The following is an 18,201-nucleotide window of genomic DNA, read 5'->3' as shown; positions in this document are numbered from 1 at the left end:
AACAGGAAAAGTCTAAAGGTACTTACTTCTAGGAGGACTTGAAAAACATTGAAATGATGGTTATCAGAAGATTGGGGTTAAAGCATAAATAATTGAATAATCAGATGTTTTGGTGAGTTAATGGAATTCGGTAGTTTGAGGGATTAGTTTTTTTTATAGGTGTTTTTCTTTGAAGAAGTAAATAGTTCTGGTGAAATTGTTTTGTTCCACTATTAGGGATAAATAGCGAAAAACAATCTAGAATATAACAGGAGAAAATGAATACATAGTTTTTACAGAAACAACTAGATCTTAGGCAATTAAAGGATTATTACAATTAAATGATTTTATGATAGTGTAAAACTTCAGTCAGTTTTACTGATTGCATTTTTACTTAATTTTCTAAGTTTGGTCAAAGTCAAGGGAGAGGATATGTAAAGCTGCAGTGAACCTGCCCTCTTAAGTTAGGGAAAGTTTATAGTTTGTGTCAGGTATTAGTCTGGGTCAGATTATAAACCAAAATATGCTCAAGCAGCTTTGAATGTGCAGAGTGTGTACTTCTTACCCAAAAGAGAAATTGTTTCATCTGGCGAGTATGAAAATACAACGGAATGATTCTGAAACTTACTCTTTGTTCTGTAAAAGAATTAGGCCAGCACATGCAATTCATTTTTTAAAAGGCTATTTGTTCCAAAACAAGAATGGTGACTGCATTTTACAAACTACCTTTGACACTAGTGTATTTTATGACTCGTCTAGACATTGGTCTTCCTCTCTATATGGGATTGTACTGACCTTTCCTATTTCTGCAACGCCCTGCTGCAAGAGCTACAGTACAACAGCAAAGGAAGATGAGAGAAGAGCAAAGGACAACTGGAATCAACCAGACACCCAGAGGTGCAGCATCCCAAGCAGGTACCTCATTGTCTGAAGTATAATTCCTACCACTGTAGCCTTTGGTTTCATTTAAGTGTTGCTTACTGCTGTTCAGATGAGGAGGAGTGGGCATGTGGGATAACACCTCTGCAGATTTAGATATCAAAGTTGAGCGTACAGTTCTTTTGTCTGAGCTGGTGGTTGACCTAGTGCTTACTGAAGTTGTACAAGTCCTCTTAGCCAAATGGTCATCCAGAGGAGAAGTTTCTTCCCTGGAATATGTGATAACTTTTTTTTTTTCAACCATCAGGTTTGTGCTGAAGGTGTAAGTGTTTGCTGTTAAGCCGTGGCCAGTGGTAGAAGATGGAGCTAGGAGCAGAAGAGAACTTGACGTGACATTACCATGCTGGCATCTTTCCCACTCGGTGGTCTTTGTGCTGTTTTGTCTTTCATATTTATTAGGTGAGGAGTGCATATTTAGCTCTTTGGATATTGCTTTTTCAAAAATAAGAAGATCTGGATCAATCCCTGTTAAATCATAAACATTATTAGTTTATGTGATAAAAGTTCATCTGCATACGAGAGAAAAAGAGTCAGTCAGCCTGTACCAGCAACTGGAGGGTGGTTGCGCCCCTGGGGGGTTGGGTATCCAGGTGCCAGCATGGGGTAGACTGGGATCCAGTGGCAGCTACTGGTCAAAATGAGTGTCTGAGCCCAGCTGCTGGAGGGATTCACCTTGCCTATGTGCATTATATATATATACACACACACACACTCATACATTATATGTATATACATTTATAAATATGTAGGATAAATATATCTTCTAACTAGCAGATCTCCATCCTGTGCAGCCACAAAGAGGATGAGGTTCTTGGTGCTGCCTTTGTGTCTGATTTGTGTGTCTCTCTGTGCTACCTGTGTGTCTGGCTGAGTATATGTGTATGCATGTGGTATATATGTGTGGTTTGTATGGGTATGCCTAATGGGAACACGTTTTCAGCCTTGCTAGCGTTTGGAGCAGCAACAGCCTCGCCTCTCTGCCTGTCTGATCTTGCATGGTATTTTCCCTTAATAAAGTATTCATTAGATACTCAGACCGTGAATCTTGAACACAGGGTGTATCTTAAAGGTCCTTTCTCAAACACTGAATGGAAGAAAGTGGAGGAGTATTCCCAGAAGTAGATACATTGTGAAAAAGGAAAAGGTGTCTTACAAATTTTTATCATTGTGTGTTACTGCAGATCTTTCAGCAGAGCAAATGACCTAGTATAATTTTAACATTTCTTATAGTTGGTTTGTTTTTAGGCTATATATGTAAAGCTTGATTACCTGTTTTGATGTTGTACAAAACAACGTTGATTCTAGCCTTTATTATACAACTTTCCAATGATGGACAAGACATGTGCAAGCAATTCATATTCTCATGAGTAGCTCCGTGATAGAACACTGCTAGGTTGCAGGAAACTATAACACAAAAAGAATAAAGCTGAATTTGTCAGCATAGTGACCATTGTATTTTGCATGTTACTGCATTATTTAACATTAAAAGAGCATTAATACTGAGCAGCTGATCAGTATTTTTTAGTACTGTAAATCTGTGGTTCTCTCATTATCATGCAAACTACTTAAACACCCAGTCAGAAAAGCATAACTACTTGTAACTATATTCTTATTTTATATCTGGAGAAGACAAATAGAATAGCCTCCTGAATTTTAAATGAACCTCTGATTAAAGAAAATCATATGCTGTAGCTTGTAGTCCTCTTACTTGTGTATGCCTTCCTTTACATCCCTGTTGCAGTGAGTGGACCATTTCTAAAAGTAAAACTATCAAGGAAGGCAACTTTGAAGTGCTTGCTCTTGTGTAATGGATACCTGTCTACTTAAAACTGGACAGCAACCATCCTTTCACCCAGACAACCAATGGCCAATCCTGATCTACAATAAGTGGCATCTAAGCTTGCTCCTAGTTTCCAGTCCTTTCCATTTTGCCTTTGGGCTATTGTATTTCTGTGAATATACTAGTTTAGACAATTCTTCATTTATATTTGGAGGTTCACTTCTGTCTTCCCACCTGAGGAATCAAGGCTAAAGTAATAATGACAAAATGCCTGAACAAATTGTCACCGAAGACTAATTTTCAAAAGTATATAGATGTTTGAATCCCAGTGGTTTAAGATATCTGAAAGCAAGAAAATAGGGCTTTAGAAGTCAGATTCATTAAATACTTTTGAAAATTTTATGTCACATGCTCATCCATATGATTAAATACTTATGGTTAGTGTCACGGTCAAATTCAAAATATCAAGTCAAAAGTTGATTTTATTTTATATCAATGTGCTTAAAGTAGGATCAATGTAAGGTTTTGGTTTAGTTGTATGAAGTTTTGTGGGCTTGTTTTGCTTGGCTTGAATGTAGCCCTCCCACCTGAACTTTATATATGGCTACTTGCAATTAGGAAAAGTATTAATGGGACAGGAGACACATTCAACAGCAGAAAATACTGTCGATTATTTACAAAGCTACGGCGAATTTTCTGATACCTGCCTCTCCAGGCTTTGCACTTCAGAAAATTGTAGTATTCCTTTTGCCTGAATAAGACAATTTGTATATGAAATCTCTTAAGATGCTTATCTGTATTAGATAGTGTGACTGTTTAGAAAATGTGAATTAATAGGGCTGAAGTTTTGCTTCAAGTAAACAATTCTTTATATATATATATATATATATATTTGAAAAATATTCTAGTTGCAGGATATTCATTTAACAGTAATTAAAAAGCTTTATTTTACATAAACTGCTAGGAAGCTACCTAGCTTTAAAAATGTTTTTTTCCATTTACTTAGGTATTTATTCCAAACATGCCTCATATTTGAAAGTAAAGAAAGTAATCTGTAATTCTTATGCAACAAATAACGAAAAAAATAATGCAGCTCTTCCCATTTTATGTGTAACTAAAGGAAGTAACCCTAACTTATCAACAAATAAGAAAAAGGAAGAATATGCAGTATGTCCACCCTTACTATCTTTTCTGTATTCATTGTAGTTTTTCACTTAATATTCTAAATACTGCATCATAGAATAACATTGCAAACATACAACTAGAAAATGTTTTTCCTTCATAATGAACATGTCTGACCTAAGAGAAAAGCATTGTTTTCAAAATACGTATATCATGCAATTTAAAATGTGCAATGAAAATGTAATCTGTCTGAACAATACAAATTCAGTAACTTTATGGAATGAAAAAGGCATCCTAGAAGTGCTGTTACCAAATTTATATTGCATTGTGTTTTTAGCTACTCGCATAGAAAGATCAAAGTTATCCGTGTAGCTGAAACAAAAATAGTGATACTCACAAGTAAAACTGGGATTGTAAACTATAATGAATAGCAAGTAAGGATATGATTTGGCATCAAATCTAAAAGGATTTAATCAGCATTTTTTCTTTAACTGATACCACTTTCTATCTTTACTTAAGTTTAATCAGTTTCCAGTTATGAAAATTCTAGTTGAGCTTAGAGTAGACTTTTATAAAAGTAAAACTGGAACAAAGAAGTCTATGATTATTAAAACAATAGAAGAACATAACGTATCAGAGAAACAATGATAATCTTATAGGGACTATATAAAACTCTGTTGTATACCAATTGGTTTACATCTTTCTTTAAAAGATTACAAGCATTTTGTAGTGTTCAGGAAGCATCTTTAGCCAGTACATTTTGATACATTTCCTTAGAACTTTGGGCATTTCTGAAGGTCATACATAAAAATCATTGGCCTCTATGAATAAGAGAACTTAAAATTCAGTAACTGTTTTTAAGGAAAAAAAAATATAAAAATAGTTCTAGGCATGAATAAAAATTTTGCATCAATTTTAGCATAACAGTTTAAAAGACAAAGGCCTTCAAATATTTCTATGAAATATCTAAGTAGTAGTTGCTTTTCTGTGGTATTTTTTGCTGAAATATTTTTAAAGACTTGGAAAACACTAATAATGTCATATGAGTATTGCCATTGTTTTTAAATCAACATTTTCTCATGTGTGCTCACAGTGATGATTTTTCTTCCAAGAGAAAACTGTTCTTCACTTTTGTCATGTGTTGTATCAGCATGTACCGTTGCCTTCAAACTCGGTTACACAATGTCCTAGATTTTGTTAAAGAATAGAGGTATTGTGCTAATTGTATATTTTATGCTTGTCTCTCAGTATGATACATGAACACTATTCAGTTTTGTTGATACAGAGCAAGGATAAATTCTTATTTAAGAATGTAGAAAATACCTGAAAATACGTGGATTTGTTTGAAGGGAGGAGTGGAATGTTCAAAAATCTTCCTGTCTTCCAAGTTTGTGTAAAGTTCTATTGTAACTAAAATTTTCTATTTTCAGCACAATTCTAAATATTTTTCATCTCAATGGTTACTTTGCAAGCTTTAAGAAAATGCCATTAAATAGTAGAAAAAAAATCTCTGAAGAAATTGGCTTCTGTGCATATATTCTTTTGGGGATGTGTGATGGATTTTATTGCATAAAAACAGGTAAGAAAAGTCACAAACCTATGTTTTGGTAGGGAAGGATAGCTCTCTGGTCAGGAAAAATACTTTAAAAGCATGCTGTAAGTTATTTTGAGGAGATAAGCAATTAAATAGGTTGCTTCTGATTTTAAATTATTTCAGAATTTCTTTTTATCTTTTAAGATCAGCTTTCAGTAACTGTACTATTACTAAGAATCCAGAAAAGATGATTTTCTTACCAAACTTTCTTGAAATCTTAATTAGGACATTTATTAGTAATAGTGTCTGTGGTAGACTACATTTATTTCTTCAGGACTGTGTGGAAACCACAATCTAACAGCTTATCTTTGAAATGCCATCTAACATCTCTCTATTTTAGTTAAGATTGTAACAAATCTGCACTTGACTGTGTAACACTATAAAAACAAAGTTCCAAATTACCATTACTTATCTTCATTAGCTGTGTAGTCCTACATTTTATGACCAAAAATTTATTGTCCAAATAGGTAAAACATTACTAAAATGCCTATAATTGCTCTGTACTCACAATATTTAAAACAGAAGTTGACACTTCACAGGAATGCTGATGGCAGTTATGTTAGTTATCTTGGTGTCGGGTTTTCAGGGTTGTAACTGTGTGTGTAATTCAAAATTTCATCAAAATTTATATTTTTTTTTTATTTAATAGCTGGTAGTTCACTTCTATCATCTCTATCCAAAAACCTTTTGAGTCTTGTGAGTTTTTTGATTAAGTTAGACACCACAGGCACATGCATCACATACACTCCTAAAATACACTGCTAGAGTGTACCAGAGCAGTGTGATACAGTAAAAGTATAGTCTTGGATTTAAGATAAGGAATGAAATTTTCTCATTTTTATTCTGAGTCTTTGTAAGACTAGGAAAGTGAGGTTGCTAGCTGAATAAATACTGTGTCTCAGCTTTATTGCTCATATTAACACTATATGTGGGTTGGACCACAAATATGGTATAAACACAGAACAAGAGAGTGCTCTCTCAAAGAAAATGAATATTCTTGTATTTTGGAGAAGGCCAAATTGTGCCTTCCCTCTTCTTTTCTCATCTGATGAAGAAGAGTCCTGTTGTAATCAGTGTCACTTTGTAGCACTGCATAGAATTTTCTATACAGGAATAGATGGTGATAGATATTAAAGAGTTGTTGTTTTAATGTTAGCATTACTCACAAGTTTGGTAACAGAGGTCTAAAATTTCAAAGCAGACCCTAAGATTTTCATGTATTTCTAGTGTGGTCTTCCAAAAATATCAGATTATCAAATTCCTTTCTATGGGATTGAAGATGGGAGGACAGTTAAGATGTGCCTCTGTTATCCTGTCTCAAAAACTACATATATCTTTTTTTTTTTTTTGGCATTATTTCATCTTCAAACAAAGAGATGTTTGTATAAAAATTACCCAAAATGTTTTTCCTCTTGTGTCATGATACAGATTTTAATGTATGCTGCAATCTTGATAATAAACACTCACCATTCTTCTGAAGACAGCAGTTTCTGCTGCACTGTTGGGACGAGACTTCTGCATAAATCTTCAGCACCTGGGCTCCCCTCTTCTGCGATTCCTGCAGGTCAATCAGAAGACCTGGGAAGCGTCGGATCCAGCAGTTCTTGTAAAACGTAGTGGGTGTGCAGAGAGAGTCTGATTCCACCACCAAACCCAGAACCAACAGCACTTCTGATATTGCCACCAGAAGGACCATCTCCTCAATGTAATTGGCTTAGTGAGCACACTTTCTCCTCTGCGGATGCACTAAAGTTTGGACCAGCATTTTAAGAGACAGCCTCTTGAGTGGTGAGGATACTGCCAATTTTGCCAGGGAAATGAGCCAAGGGATGTGTTTTCCAAACAATTCTCATGATGTTGTTTGTGCAACTGCTAGAAGGAAGCAGCCATTTTACGAGCTACTTATGATTAAAACAGTTATTATTTTGTTCTCTACATTATTTGGAAGCAGTTTTTGAGAGACAACAGGTACATGCTGCTTTTAGTCATTCAGAGAGCTTGCTTGCGTGATCTCTTGCTTGCATGTGTCTTTTATCCTTCTAAGACCAGACCATTCACCGCATTAGTATGTGGTGAATAATGATAAGCACAGCGTATTGTTTCACTTCAGCTCGGAAAGTATGTAGTCCAGTCACTTGAGAGCAGGTGGGTCTGCCACTTTGTTCAAGCTCAGTACTACACTCAATACAGAAGAAGCATCTTGATTTAATTTCTTAATACTTTTTGAATTATCTAGTGATTGCAAATATAGTTTCCTTCTTGATTAACAAACTGAAGTATCTAATTTTATCAGCCAGCCAGAGGCAGAAATTTGTTCCCCTTCCCCACTGTGCTAGTAATAGATGAATATGACTGGAGAAAGCTACAACCTACAGTTGTCTTCAGACTAGATAGCTAATCAAAGGCCTGCTCTTAATCTTCCGTAAGTTCAAGAATATTGAACAGTCTGTATGGATTTTTCTGCTTATACTGAAGTTGGAAGAAGCCTGTGCAAGAAAGAAAGTACTGTTGGCATATAGGAAGGCAAATTTTCAAGCACCTGGTCTGAAACCTGAAACTCCCAAGTGTTTTGTTTCTTAAAAGGATGCATCTGATCTCTGATTCCCACACCTGTATGCAAGATAGCATGCAGAAAGGATCTAAAATATTACAATACACGAGCTCATATACACTCAATGGACTGTGCAGAGAGGCTGAGGGAATTAAGCAGAAAAAAAGTCTGCAATAAAGATTGTGCATGGAATATATAACAATGTTTTAGACAGGAAATTTTTTTCTTCAAGGTTAGTAATTTCTCCAATTCCATATAAAGTGTAGATTTGTGACTTTGATGGGGGCTGTAAAGATATTTCAATTCTTTAAGCAGTATAGCTAGTTTTTGTTTTGCAAAACAAGGCCCCATTTTGAAAATGAGCCAACATGTACACAATTTTATTCCTAAAAGAGCTCCTTAGAAGGTGATGGAGCTCAGCACAGGTTAATTTTTGTTGGTATAATAGCAAGATCAAGGCATTTTTTTATTCAGTGAAACTACTGGCTATGATTATAATATATATAGTAATGTCTGTTTTTATCCAGACTGCATGTCTGTTGTGAGAGGTGAATTAAACTGTAATAAAGAGCCTGTGTGGGCAATTCTTTAAGCCTCTGTCTTGAAAACTAACTCCTGATGTTTGTGTGTTACCCTTTTGTTTCTTTTTTTATAGTCTGATGTGCTTTATTTTTGTTTTCATCTCTACCTGAATGTTGCTATTTAAAACTTTAAATATGTTTCAATATACTGCACAGAGATGTTTCTAGGCATTTATCTGCCATTGACATGAGCTGTCTTTAGTTTTACTGACTGTACTTTTCTGAAATATTTTTTGTTTCAGTTTTCCAAATATTACAAGATACCATTTGATACGGACCACGCAGTTTTGAAAGACATGCTTTGCATTGTGGCTTCACCTCTAGCATTTAATATGAATTCTGTATCTACTTTGTTCTGTAAGACTGGCGTACAGAAATGTTGATTCCTGATTGCTTTCCTCACTCCAACTCTTCACATTTCTCCAACATAAGAAATCTAGAAGATTCTGAGTAATTTGGGGAAACATGGAACAAGATGATTAAACTCATACAAAACAAGCATTTTTAATAGGTAAAACTGAACATGTCTTTAGCCCCCTGAAATAAATTAGATTACTTGCATGAACAAAAAATTAGATGTAATAGGTAGCTTTAACAATAATGGCTTGTGTTTGTGGTTACTTAAAGATTACGCTATCTCAATTCATCTGTTTCTATATGTTTGGTGCCTTGCAAATTTGTATATAACAAATATGTTCGTTTCTTCCTTTCTAGGAAGAAAAAAATAAAGTCAAGGACAAGCCCTGTGGCTTACTTCAATTAGATAGACCTGAAACACCAGAGGATTTCTTCAGTTCCAGTGGGGCTTTATTAAGATAAAGTGCAATACTGGATGTGAACATGCTTGAGTATCTAAGCGTCTTTCAGACTGTTCAGTAAGTCTTTCTCTGACATCACGTTTTGAATAAAGTAACAAATTCTCAAATACCTATTGCTGCCATTGAGGCAATTGCCAAACATAGTAAGTGAGGTTACTCCTCGTGTTTAAGTATGTTTTTACAAGACTGAGCTTTGGTAACCAGTCATGTTCTTTACAGATCGATGTGTTTACAATGTATATTTTAAATCTGTTTTTAGTTTGCCTGTACTTGCCAATAGGCATGCTGCTGATCTTTCCCAGTACCTTTGCATTTTTATTCTGTTTTTCCGCTGTCTGCTTCAACCAAGCAGCCTTTTTTCTTTTTTGTTATTTGTAATTATTTCTCTCTGTTTCTGAATAAATTATGAGACCAGGAACAGCTGCAGGGAAACTTTTTGTTTAAAGAAATATAAAGAGATTGAAATAAGTAAACAACTGCTTTAGGCAGTTTCCTTTAAAAATGAAAAGTTTTGGCTTAAATTTCAGGGTCTTCTGCCAGCTTGCTCATAACCTCACTTTGACTCTTGTATGGCTAATACATATTTATAATTTAATGCTGAAGTTTTAAATGATAAAAATTTTGCAATAAGGAAATATCTAGATCTTACCTGCAATCCAGTGACTGACTGTTCCATGTGCTCCACAAGGAGGGATCAAGAGACTTTTGCTGTTAATACGGAATCTCTGGCCAGTACCAAACCAGCACTTCATGTTATTTGCAATTCTTTTCATGGTCTTCTCAAATTTTTTCCAGGAAAACAAACTGGCAGTTGCCTGTTTTCTGTAAGAACATGGATATCTTTGCAGGTCTTTCAGTAAAAGAGATGTAAACGTACCTGACACAAAGGAAGAGAATGATCTTTTTAACAATTCTTGTTATGAACTGAAACAGTACCTGAAGTTTTCCACCTGGGCTGGCAGCGATAGTAGCACAATCCAAGAGCTTCCTAGTACAAAGTATTCATCAGGCATTAACTCTTTTTTTGCCAAATATAAACAAAAGCAGACAATTTTTCCACTTATAGTTCCAAATATATATGTTGTTTTATTTAGTTTATATGGAACATATGGTTCTAGTACTTGAAATATATAAAGACCACAAAGATGATCTATATGGTACAGGAAAGTATTCCTGAAAAGGACTAAAAGTGTAAAGGGTTTGATCCTGTAGACAGGTTAGCCTGTCTAAAACTACACTGTACAAATAATTTGGTTTTGTTTATCTGTTGTCTGCACTGCTATTGTCCCATGCTTCTCTCTGAATGTCAGCAGGTGAGAGGACAGTCGAAGGCTATATGACTTTAGGTCTTTATGCTGTTTCAAGTGCTATGAAATACAGTGCCGTTATTTGCTCTTTCACAGCCAACACTAGTGCCTGTCTTTGAAAGTTTCTCTATCTCCCGCTCTGTCAACGGTAGTTAAGCCAGTATGATCAGAGATGTATACGTCCCTCATATGAATACAGACTAGACAAGAGAGGACAGTTGGACATCATGTCTGGGTCTTCCATTTCCCAAGCAGATTACAGGAGATAAGTGAGACATACTCCTGCAGCCCAGATGTGGCAAAGCAATTATTGATGCTGCTATGATGATGTAGAAGTATACAGAAAATGATTGCTGCTAACACAGACCCAGCCTGTCTCAGGAAGGGGAAGAGACGACAGCTGTATAAAGCACTTCTCTGCTACAGTTAAAGTCCAACAGGTTAGCTTAAACCATCTGTTTTAGGCTGTCCATCAGAGCAACTGAAAGTTGGCAACTGCCAGCTGAGAAGCAAGTCCAAAGCCTGCAGATTCCCAGGTGAGTTATGAACCTGTCTGTCCTCATACAACCATCAATAAGCTTATTTAACCAAGTATGTGCAGCATAATCCCATGTAACATCAACACTAGTAGTTTCTGCTGAAGTCAGTGTACCTCAGTGCCTCTGTTGCACTTCATGTGAATAAATTGCATGTCTTTGCTGAAATCTTCGTCTCATTTGTCTTAGATATGTACAGGTGTTTTTATGTTACTACAGCAGTGATAATGTCAAAATTTTACCTAATCCTAAATGTTTTGATAATGCCAGAATATATCACTGTGACTCTATTACAGTATAACAGTTGTAAAATTCTAAAATAGTAACACATAATCATCTAGCTTGGAAGAGACCTCCAAGATCACCTAGTCCAACCTCTGACCTAACACTAACAAGCCCTCTGCTAAACCATATCACTAAGTTCAACATCTAAACGTCTCTTAAAGACCTCCAGGGATGGTGACTCAACCACTTCCCTGGGCAGAATCATGAAATAGATCATCATCAGTAGATCATGAAATAATGAAATATAAGTACTTTGACACATATCAAAGCAAATCTTACTATTATTGAAATACAGTGTTCACTTTCTCCTTTAATATTTCCTTGAAATCAAAACATTCTTGTGGTGTTTTAATTTTTTTTTTTTTGAGAGAGAGAACAGTTTTCTTAAATACATCTATTAGTGGTCAGATTTTGGTTTGGAACAATAAATTGAGTTTTTAATAAATCTGAATTTCTCCATGTCTTGGGACAGTTGGATCAAAAATTCTTGTTCCAGACCCATGGACCCATTGCTACATGGTGAAAAGAGGTAAAACTTTACAGTTTCTGTTCCTGAGACGTTGTGAAAAAACATTTTCAAACCATTGTTTCAAAGATGCTAGCAGGCCCTAAGATTCTCTCAGAGTTTGGCCTCAAACTAATTCTGGTAAAACTCATATATGAAAGCTGGAGTCTTTGTATTCAAGCAGAGTAACAGAAGGCTTAGACAGATTAGATTATACAAATATAAATCTACTGACATACATATAAATTTGAGATGAGGTTTATGACAACAGAGCACAATGTTTAGGAAACACTTCAATGTATGAATGTTGATTTATGACAGAACTTAAGACTAGGCAAAAGAGATAGAGTTTCAATATTGTGATGAATTTTATACAGCTGGATACTCAGTGAAAAACTTCCATGTGGGATACCATTTATCTTACCTAGTTATTTCGTATTAATATTCAGTCCTGTCTGCACAAGGATTTAAAAATATACCCTGTTTTAAAAGCTCCCAGTTTACTCTCCTCTAGACAAAGCTACAAAGGAAAATTCTGGCCTGGGCATGCACAATGCTTTTGTGCAGAACAAGCATCCTGAACAGGAGATTCAGCAGCAGGCAGGATGCTCCAGCAGCCAGACCCCCATTGAGGTTTTATCAGGGAACACTTACTTCACCTGGAAGTTTTCAAGGAAATTCCTCATGTAAAAAACAGATTAGATTGAATGTCATTGTAACTACACACTCATGCCTCCATTCTGCTGTCTGGTGACTGAACTTTCTTGTGATCCACAGGGAATGCCCACTAACACGTAGACAGTTGTAACAGCCTCTTTGCTGCCTGAAGAGAGCTTGGTGAAACACACTTGAGTATTAATCCCTCATTAAATTTGACTAAATCAGGGATAAGTTAAGTATTTGTTAATAAATTCCAAAAATACCACTTCAAGTATTTTTTCAGTAGTATTACGAAACACTTGTGTTGCAAGCAGTAAATATTATATTGTGCATCCAGAGCAGACAAATTAATCAGAAAATAATAGGGAATAAAGTCAGAATAAGTGCTATTAAAAATAGGAGTGGTTTACTTATTTATTTATTTTTAAATAGCATTGTTAATGATATTGTGTAAGAAGTGCTTTGGCTATGAATCTTAAAAAAAAAAAAAAATTACCTTTGTTTAGCAGCTCATCCTTCACAAATGATAGAGATTTCAGTTAAAATAAAATTATGCTCAAGTCAGTTGCTCTTAGAAATGCCAAGATCCTTTAGAACACTGGCATTTTTAATGCTGGAATGCTGCAGAGTATTTCTTATGTTCCACAGATGCTTACTTTGTATCCTGTGACAAGGAAAATACTAAACAATGGCAGCAGCTAGTGAATCATTTCCAAAAGACTAATTCCTCTCTTGAGTAATTCCACTATTACCCAATACACAGTCCCCTGGCAGAACAGTACAATTCCCTGGCATCTCAGAGGGAAGAACGTGGCACTTTATGTTAAGTAGTATGTGTATTTTAAATATCTCAATTCCATTTCAGTTCACAGTTCAGTCTAATACAACTGGAAGGAATTCAAAATTTCCTTTGTTTTTTTTGCCCTCTATGTGGTCCAGTCCTTATAACAGTCAAATTGATGTTTCTTACTGATGCCCATGTATTATTGAGTGTCTCTGTGTTGAATCAAGAGAAGGTTTGCCTAAAACAAATACAAAACCACTGCAGTGTTCCCTTAGGCACTCTACTGGTGCTTAAGGGTTTGGTTCTCTGCTGCTGCATATTTTTTTGTGTGATCTTGGGTTAGACCCACAAAGAAATTCAGGCTGTATTTCATGTGTATGTAAACGAGGTTTCCTGCCAAGAAAAGCATTTGTAATTCTGATTCCCAGTCACTGGTACTTCTGTTACTCACTTTGCTGTCTTGTGACTGTGCAGGGAATCAAACTGGAGACACAGCCAGCTTGCCACACTAAGGCCATCGTGTTGTTCACTGAGGAAAAACAAGTGGCCATGGTTTCCTAAGTAAGTTAAAACAGTGTTATATAATTAAGGTGATTCACAGTATCACAGATTTCTAGGTTGGAAGAGACCTCAAGATCATCTAGTCCAACCTCCGACCTAACACTAAGTACTCCACTAAACCATATCGCTAAGCTCTACATCTAAATGTCTTTTAAAGACCTCCAGGGATGGTGACACCACCACCTCCCTGGGCAGCCCATTCCAATGCCTAACAACCCTTTCAGTAAAGAAGTACTTCCTAACATCCAACCTAAAACTCCCCTGTCACAACTTTCGCCCATTCCCCCTCGTCCTGTCACCAGGCACATGGGAGAATAGACCAATCCCCACCTCTCTACAGCCTCCTTTAAGGCAACTGTAGAGAGCGATAAGGTCGCCCCTGAGCCTCCTCTTCTCCAGGCTGAACAAGCCCAGCTCCCTCAGCCGTTCCTCGTAAGACTTGTTCTCCAGACCCCTCACCAGCTTGGTCGCCCTTCTCTGGACTCGCTCGAGCACCTCCATGTCCTTCCTGTAGCGAGGGGCCCAAAACTGAACACAGTACTCAAGGTGCGGCCTCACCAGAGCCAAGTACAGGGGCACAATCACTTCCTTAGACCTGCTGGCCACACTGCTTCTTATACAGGCCAGGATGCTGTTGGCCTTCTTGGCCACCTGGGCACACTGCTGGCTCATATTCAGCTGACTATCAACCAATACTCCCAGGTCCTTCTCGGCCAGGCAGCTTTCCAGCCACTCATCTCCCAGCCTGTAGCTCTGCTTGGGGTTGTTATGCCCCAGGTGCAGGACCCGGCACTTGGCCTTGTTGAACTTCATACAGTTGACCTCAGCCCATCGCTCCAGCCTATCCAGATCCTCCTGCAGAGCCTTCCTGCCCTCGAGCAGATCGACACACGCACTTAGCTTGGTGTCATCTGCAAACTTACTGAGGGTGCACTGGACGCCCTCATCCAGATCATCGATAAAGATATTAAAGAGGACCGGCCCCAGTACCGAGCCCTGGGGGACACCACTAGTGACCAGCCTCCAACCAGATTTGACTCCATTCACCACAACTCTCTGGGCCCGGCTATCCAGCCAGTTTCTAACCCAGCAAAGCGTACGCCAGTCCAAGCCACGAGCAGACAGTTTCTTGAGGAGAATGTTGTGGGGAACTGTGTCAAAAGCCTTACTGAGGTCAAGGTAGACCACATCCACAGCCTTCCCCTCATCCACCAAGCGCGTCACTTGGTCATAGAAGGAGATCAGGTTCGTCAAGCAGGACCTGCCTTTCATAAACCCATGCTGACTGGGCCTGATCGCCTGCTTGCCCTGCAAGTGCCGCGTGATGACCCTCAAGATAATCTGCTCCATGAGCTTTCCTGGCACTGAGGTCAAACTGACAGGCCTATAGTTCCCCGGGTCTGCCCTGCGGCCCTTCTTATAGATGGGCGTCACATTGGCTAGCCGCCAGTCAACTGGGACCTCCCCCGATAGCCAGGACTGCCGATAAATGATGGAAAGCGGCTCGGCCAGCTCCTCCGCCAGTTCTTTCAGTACCCTCGGGTGCATCCCATCCGGCCCCATCGACTTGCGCACATCCAAGCTCCGTAGCAGGTCACCAACCATTTCCTCATGGATAGCGAAGGCCACATCCTGCTCCCCATCCCCTTCCACCAGCTCAGGGCACTGGGTATCCAGAGAACAACCGGTATTGCCGCTAAAGACTGAGGCAAAGGCGGCATTCAGCACCTCAGCCTTTTCCTCATCCTTAGTAACTAGGTTTCCCCTCGCATCCAGTAAAGGATGGAGATTCATCTTAGTCCTCCGTTTCGCGTTGATATATTTGTAAAAGGATTTTTTGTTGTCTTTAACGGCAGTAGCCAGGTTGAGCTCCAGATGAGCTTTGGCCTTTCTAATTTTGTCCCTGCACAGCCTCGCTACATCCTTGTAGTCCTCCTCCGTGGCCCGCCCTTTTTTCCAAAGATTATAAACCCTCTTTTTTCTGCTAAGCACAAGCCGCAACTCTCTGTTGAGCCAGGCCGGTCTTCTTCCACACCGGCTCGTCTTTGGGCACGTGGGGACGGACCGCTCCTGTGCCATCATGATTTCCTTCTTGAGGAGCGCCCAGCCTTCCTGGACTCCCCTGCCCTTCAGAACCGCCTCCCAAGGGACTCGGCCAACCAGCGTCCTGAGCAGCTCAAAGTCAGCCCTCCGGAAGTCCAATACAGCAGTTTTACTGGTCCCCTTCCTGGCCTCGCCAAGAATAGAGAACTCTACCATTTCGTGGTCACTCTGCCCAAGACAGTTTCCGACCACCACATCTCCCACCAGTCCTTCTCTGTTTGTGAAGAGAAGGTTTAGTGGGGCACCACCCCTGGTAGGTTCACTGACCAGCTGCGTCAGGAAGCTATCTCCCACGCTCTCCAGAAACCTCCTAGACTGCTTTCTCTGTGCCGTGTTGTGTTTCCAGGATATGTCCGGGAAGTTGAAGTCCCCCACGAGGACAAGCGCCGACGATTTTGCAACTTCTGTCAGTTGCCTATAAAACTCCTCATCCGTCTCCTCATCCTGGTTCGGCGGTCTATAACAGACCCCGACCAGGATGCTAGCCTTGCCGGCCTTCCCGCGGATCCTAACCCACAGGGATTCAACCTTATCATTCCCAGCCTGGAGTTCCACAACATCAAAAGATTCTCTAATGTAGAGAGCCATGCCACCCCCCCCTCTGTGCTGCCTGTCCCTCCTGAAGAGCCGATAGCCAGGCATTGCAGCACTCCAGTCGTGGGAGCGGTCCCACCACGTCTCTGTGATGGCAACCAAGTCGTAGCCTGCCTGCTGCACGATGGCTTCCAGCTCCTCCTGTTTGTTACCCATGCTGCGTGCATTAGTGTAGATGCACTTCAGCTGGGCCATCGCCTTCTTCCCCGGCCTAGCCATTGTTTCCCCCGGCACAGCTCCAACAAGCCTTGTTTGAGCCCCGTCCCCCTTCTTACCTAGTTTAAAGCACTCTCTATGAGCCCCGCCAGCTCCTGGCCTAGGATCCATTTTCCCCTTGGAGATAGGGACCCGTCTGGGGCCATCAGGCCAGGTGCCGAGTAAAGCTCCCCATGGTGAAAAAACCCAAAATTTCTGTGCTGGCACCAGCCTCTAAGCCACCTATTAACCATGTGAGCTTTCCATGTTCTCTCCATGCCTCTCCCTTCCCCCGTAGGGATAGACGAAAACACCACCTGCACTCCCGCTCCCTCCACCAATCGTCCCAGCCCCCTATAGTCCTGTTCGATAGCCTTGAGGCTTCTCTTTTCAACATCTTCACTGCCAGCCTGGACTATCAAAAGCGGGTAATAGTCAGAGGGGCGAACCAGGTTTGGAAGCTTCCTGGTAACGTCTCTGACCCTGGCCCCAGGGAGGCAGCAGACTTCCCTATGTGTGGGGTCAGGCCAACAAACAGGGCCCTCCGTTCCCCTGAGGAGGGAGTCGCCCACAACAATCACCCTTCTTTCTTTCTTGGTGGAGGCAGTCCTGAGGCGTGGAGTCAACTTCCTCACCTCAGGCATCCTCCTGGGTAGGCCTCCTACCTCATCCTCACCCACCCGTCTCTCAAGCTCCAGGGCCTCAAACCTATTGCTCAAGGGCACCTGGGAAGGCGGCGCCGGAAGGGGAGGGCATCTCCTGCGAGGTCGAGCAGGGACCTGTCTCCATTCCTCCTCAACTCGCAGGTCCCCTCCCTCTGCCCGATGGCGACAGGGCAGGGGTCCACCCCCCTTTGGAGCCTCTCACCCTGGTCCCTCTCCCTCCGGTCCTGCAGGGAGTCACTCCACCAGTCTATCTCCCGCTCGCACTCCCTGATATCCCTCAACCTCTGCACCTCGTCCTTGAGTTCCGCCACCAGGCGGACCAGGTCGTCCACCTGCTCGCACCTCACGCGAGCAGTCTCTCTGCCTCCCGTCGATGGCAGCAAGAGGCTCAGACACTCCCCGCACCCGGAGACCTGAACTGCCGCATGTTTGGATGGGCAGTCGGTCTGGGTGTGTACTGACTTCCTACAGAAGGCACCGTGCCTGGTGGAGACCATCGCAGCCCAGCTGACGGGAGAGTGCCGTTGGAGGAGTTGTCCCTATGGGCGGGTGTGAGCGCTCCGCCCTTCCTGCCCGCCCTGCCCGCGCTCACTGCCTCGCTAACTGCCGCGTCACTCCCTGTTTGCCGGCCCTGGTCGCCGC

General features: G+C 40.3%; 1 protein-coding gene across 5 annotated transcripts; it reads right to left on the bottom strand.

Moving 5' to 3' along the window:
• Window positions 1–396: 396 nt before the first annotated feature.
• On the bottom strand, window positions 397–18,135 carry MANSC4 (MANSC domain containing 4). Of its 5 annotated transcripts, none has more exons than XM_066999773.1 (6): window positions 18,022–18,135; window positions 13,893–13,998; window positions 10,014–10,241; window positions 6,882–7,900; window positions 2,188–2,322; window positions 397–1,383 (listed from the first exon to the last, which is right to left on the bottom strand). In XM_066999773.1, exons 4-6 carry the CDS (start codon window positions 7,108–7,110, stop codon window positions 755–757), a joined length of 993 nt encoding a protein of 330 aa, XP_066855874.1. In that variant the 5' UTR covers window positions 7,111–7,900; window positions 10,014–10,241; window positions 13,893–13,998; window positions 18,022–18,135; the 3' UTR covers window positions 397–754. The 5 variants fall into 5 exon arrangements, with proteins under 5 accessions (XP_066855874.1, XP_066855877.1, XP_066855886.1 ...); XM_066999776.1 differs by having other exon boundaries at window positions 6,882–7,589; XM_066999785.1 differs by having other exon boundaries at window positions 6,882–6,972.
• Window positions 18,136–18,201: the final 66 nt, after the last annotated feature.

This window comes from Anser cygnoides, chromosome 1, assembly GCF_040182565.1.
Source record: "Anser cygnoides isolate HZ-2024a breed goose chromosome 1, Taihu_goose_T2T_genome, whole genome shotgun sequence".
Lineage (NCBI taxonomy): Eukaryota > Metazoa > Chordata > Aves > Anseriformes > Anatidae > Anser > Anser cygnoides.
Note: the sequence above shows the minus strand (reverse complement) of the source record. Positions and strands in the feature narration are given on the sequence as shown.